General features: G+C 34.6%; 1 protein-coding gene across 1 annotated transcript; it reads right to left on the bottom strand.

Annotated features, from left to right (window-relative positions):
- Nucleotides 1-354: 354 nt before the first annotated feature.
- On the bottom strand, nucleotides 355-3,577 carry LOC131641547 (large ribosomal subunit protein mL101 (rPPR4)-like). The gene is made up of 2 exons (XM_058911854.1): nucleotides 3,264-3,577; nucleotides 355-1,869 (listed from the first exon to the last, which is right to left on the bottom strand). The coding sequence occupies exons 1-2, from the start codon at nucleotides 3,489-3,491 to the stop codon at nucleotides 625-627; spliced, it is 1,473 nt and encodes a 490-aa protein (XP_058767837.1). The 5' UTR covers nucleotides 3,492-3,577; the 3' UTR covers nucleotides 355-624.
- Between the last annotated feature and the right edge of the window lie 260 nt (nucleotides 3,578-3,837).

Here is a 3,837-nt window from a genome sequence, read left to right as displayed (position 1 = left end):
AATTGAAATAATGACATGCAAAATTTTCATCTGTGATTAATTGTCAAAATAAAATAAATTCAGCTTGCAAGGGATTCATATTCCTACATAATTACTCATGCTGAAACAATATAAAGCATAATTAGAATGCATAACAGAAAATGGATAAAAAATGAAGTTAAATGTGATTCTTATTATATAGAAACATACATATAAAGGATATTCAGTATTACATAAAGTTAAAACAAAACACAAAACGTGAATGAATTTATCAAAATTAAATTGAATTACTACATAGTCCAATTTTCTATTTGTAAGAAGAAAAAGCAACATTGAAACAAAAAATCCATTCCAATCCAGTATTTTTGAAACATGTTAGTGATATAAGGGAGCTGATTTTATTTGCAGATTGTGTCATAGCAGAAAAACATTTATGCTCAGAGGTTACTGGTTAGATCCCCTTGGTAATGCAACCAAGCACCTCAAGTATTTCAACAATAAAATAAGATATCTTTAATGGTCTATCAGCATGCACCACTTCAAAATGTTTAAATTGAAATTCCATTTTTTTTCTTTTGCAGACAAGAAAGGACACAACCTCTCAATTTACATCAATGAAAAATTGAAGGATGAAAGTACCATGAATCACTCCACGGAGATAGCCTCGAGCAACTTCAGGGTGTCTCCATTCACATTCACATTCTCCATCTTCAATCGACGTTGCATAGCAGAACTAGTCCTACCAGCAGCTGCATAAGTTCTAATCAATGATTCAAACACTGCTACCCCTACAGAATCCACAGATTTCTTCAAGATCTCCATATACTCTTCTGCACCATCGACATCCTTCTCTTGTTCATAATGGTTCATCATAATAGCAATTGTCTCGGATGATGGAATCCACTTCTCACCATTCCCTCTACCAATTGATATTGCTTCAGATAAACAATCCACCGCCAACTTAAAGTCACCTTTCCGTAAATGGTAGTCCAAAAATATTTCCCATGTTTTGGCATTAGGCTTGGCCCCCCTCCTCCTAGCGCGTTCCTTTAGCTCTTCAGCCTTCTCCAACATGTCTAATTTTGTGTATGCTCCTATTAGAGCATTTGCAACTCGAATATCATAAGTCGTGCAGCTTGATTCCCACTCACGGAAACATTTTTCAGCTCCCGGGAGATCTTTCAAGTTAACTAAAACCTGAATCATATTCAAATAGCTTATGTTTGCAGTTTTAGGAAATGCCAACCTAAGAGAACGCCAGACCCGATAAACCTCGTACACTTTGCCTATTCGCCCATACAATGTAATAAGAAACTGGTAAGCCGAAAGATCTTTGTGAGCATTCCTCTTCTCCAATTCCTTAAGTGCCCCTTCGGCCTTTTCAACTAAGCCCGCATCAACATAAATAGATGCGAGGTTGCTATATGTTGTCCAATCTCCAGTTACTCGACCGTCCCTCTTCATCTCATCAATTACCCTTTCAACGCCAGAAATGTCATTAACAGCAGCAAGAGCTCTCATCCAGATATTATACGTGTAAGAATCCGGCATGATATTGCTAGCCTTCAATTCTTGAATGATGGAAGGAATTTTCTCCGGTTGACCTACTTTAGTATAAAGAGTCATAAGGCTGTTGTACGACATTGAGCTCAAAGGAAAGCCGAGATCCTTCATTTTCTCAACAACACCCTCAGCTTTATCAATCAGCAATTCCTTGCAGTAGCAGTTAAGAAGGGAACCATAACAGAGATGATTTTTTGTAGACTCGGGAAGATTGACAAAATAATTTTCAGCAGCAGTAATACCTCTAGCTTTTGCAACCAGATCAATGTGTATAGCTTGGTCACTAACAGTCTTAATCATATTCCTCTTAGCCATGGTTTCCGATAGCTGTAACACAAGAAAAAGAGCAGTTATGGAAAGCATAGTCTCCTGCCAGTAATCTATAATTTTAGCGTTGCATGGTTTTGTTTCACACTCCCCACACAGACAACAACACAACATATAACAAAAGTAATTACTCAAATTGTAAAGAATTAATACTAAGGGTTAGCTTAGATTGACTTACTTGGACTTTTCGAAAGAGCTTACAGAAACGGCTATGACATGTATATAGTTTCAGCTTATTTTCAAAAGCTTTTCACACAACTTATAACTGACAAGAAAAAAACAGACTTTATTTTATCTTTTGTGATAAAAACAGTTTATACACATAAACACTTAATTGATAAGCGCCTCTGCAAAACGCAATTAACTAAGCCACTTTTACAATCATGACCTAAGAAACATATAGAAATATAGTTTTATTTTGATTAAAAATAAGGGCTCCCAATTCTTATTATATCCATCATATACCACTGCATTTGAAGTATCCACAATCACATATAATAAACTACAACACAATACATTCACAACACCATCCCGTTTACCCAATTTCAGATTTAAAAAGTATACATAAATCAGTTAGAAAGTTGAAAATAACACTTAAAGCATGTTTGGTTTGACGTTTGGAGGAGGCAAAAGCAATTATAGAGGTTTAGAATTGATTCAAAAGTGATTTTGAGGTGTTAAATTTTTCTAAAGTAGAATTGATTCAATAGAATTTATAGCTTCTGAGTTTAAACGTAATTTTACACTTAAATTTTTTATTCAACCCACTTTTACATAAATGTACTCAAACATAAATCAATTTTGATAAACTCAATTCTGTTAGAATCAATTCTCCCAAACTCAACTCCGTCAAAATCAATTTTGTCCACCACCAATCAAACACACACTTAGTGTATGGTTGGTTTAGTTTTCGGAAGAGCCAAAAGCAATTATACATGTCTAGAATTGATTTTAGAATGATTTTGAGGAGTTTGGTTCTTCTAAAGTAGAATTGATTCTCCCTCCATAATTTATTCCACTCGAAGCTAAAATTTGTAGCTTTTGAATTTAAAAGTGATTTTTATATCGAAATCCGCTGTTAAACTCACTTCTACAAATTTATACAAACATAAACCACTTTACCTTAAGCCCCTTCTAGCTAAAATCAATTCATTCAAAAAAAAAAAGCTGGACTGTTTAACTTTATTATCTTTTGTTATAGAAACAGCTTATACACATAAACACTTAAAAAATAATCGCTTCTCCGATAAGCATTTAACTAACCTATATTTACAAACACGACCTAAGAAACATATAGATATAGGTTTATTGTTAGATCCAATGCAATATATCAATCTAGAAAACAAACATGATTAAAATCAACAAAACCTAAAAATGCTTAAATTGCAAAATACCTTAAGAGCAGGTTGATAGAGTTTGCGTTGGCGAAGCTTCTTGAGGGTATCACCGACTTCCCATTTGTAAACGCGCTTTCCACTCTTGATGAACTGGTTGAGTTGCTGACGAACATTGAGCTCAGACCCACCGTCTTTGAAGAGCTTCAGGTAAAGCGCTTGGTCTATGTACTTTTTCGATCGCTTCACTACGCTTTTGCATTTTCCGTAACGTTGCGCCAGAGACATTTTTGGTGGTGGTGGTGTTGATCGGTGATTTGTGTTGTTAGAGATGGAAAAGTGTTCAGAAATGTTAAACCCTATTTTGTTGCAGAAGAACAAAATGGAGAAGAAGGTGGAAAATTATTGGGCTGGGTTGTTTGTTTTTAGGCCCAAAATGGGTTGTATTGCACAGTCATAAGCTACTATCCACACCTCCAATTTTTTTAATTATAGCTCATAAGGAGGTTTTAGTTCTCTTTCAAAGAAAATGAGGCTTAGTAAGTAATACACTCTCTAATTTTTGTGACATTCACAAAAATTTCAATAACAAAAAGTTAGAAAATGTGTTGCTAAATTTTTTCTTCTTAGTACC

The sequence above is a fragment of the Vicia villosa genome, unplaced genomic scaffold, assembly GCF_029867415.1.
Source record: "Vicia villosa cultivar HV-30 ecotype Madison, WI unplaced genomic scaffold, Vvil1.0 ctg.003830F_1_1, whole genome shotgun sequence".
Taxonomy (NCBI): domain Eukaryota; kingdom Viridiplantae; phylum Streptophyta; class Magnoliopsida; order Fabales; family Fabaceae; genus Vicia; species Vicia villosa.
This window is presented reverse-complemented; position numbering and strand designations above follow the sequence as displayed.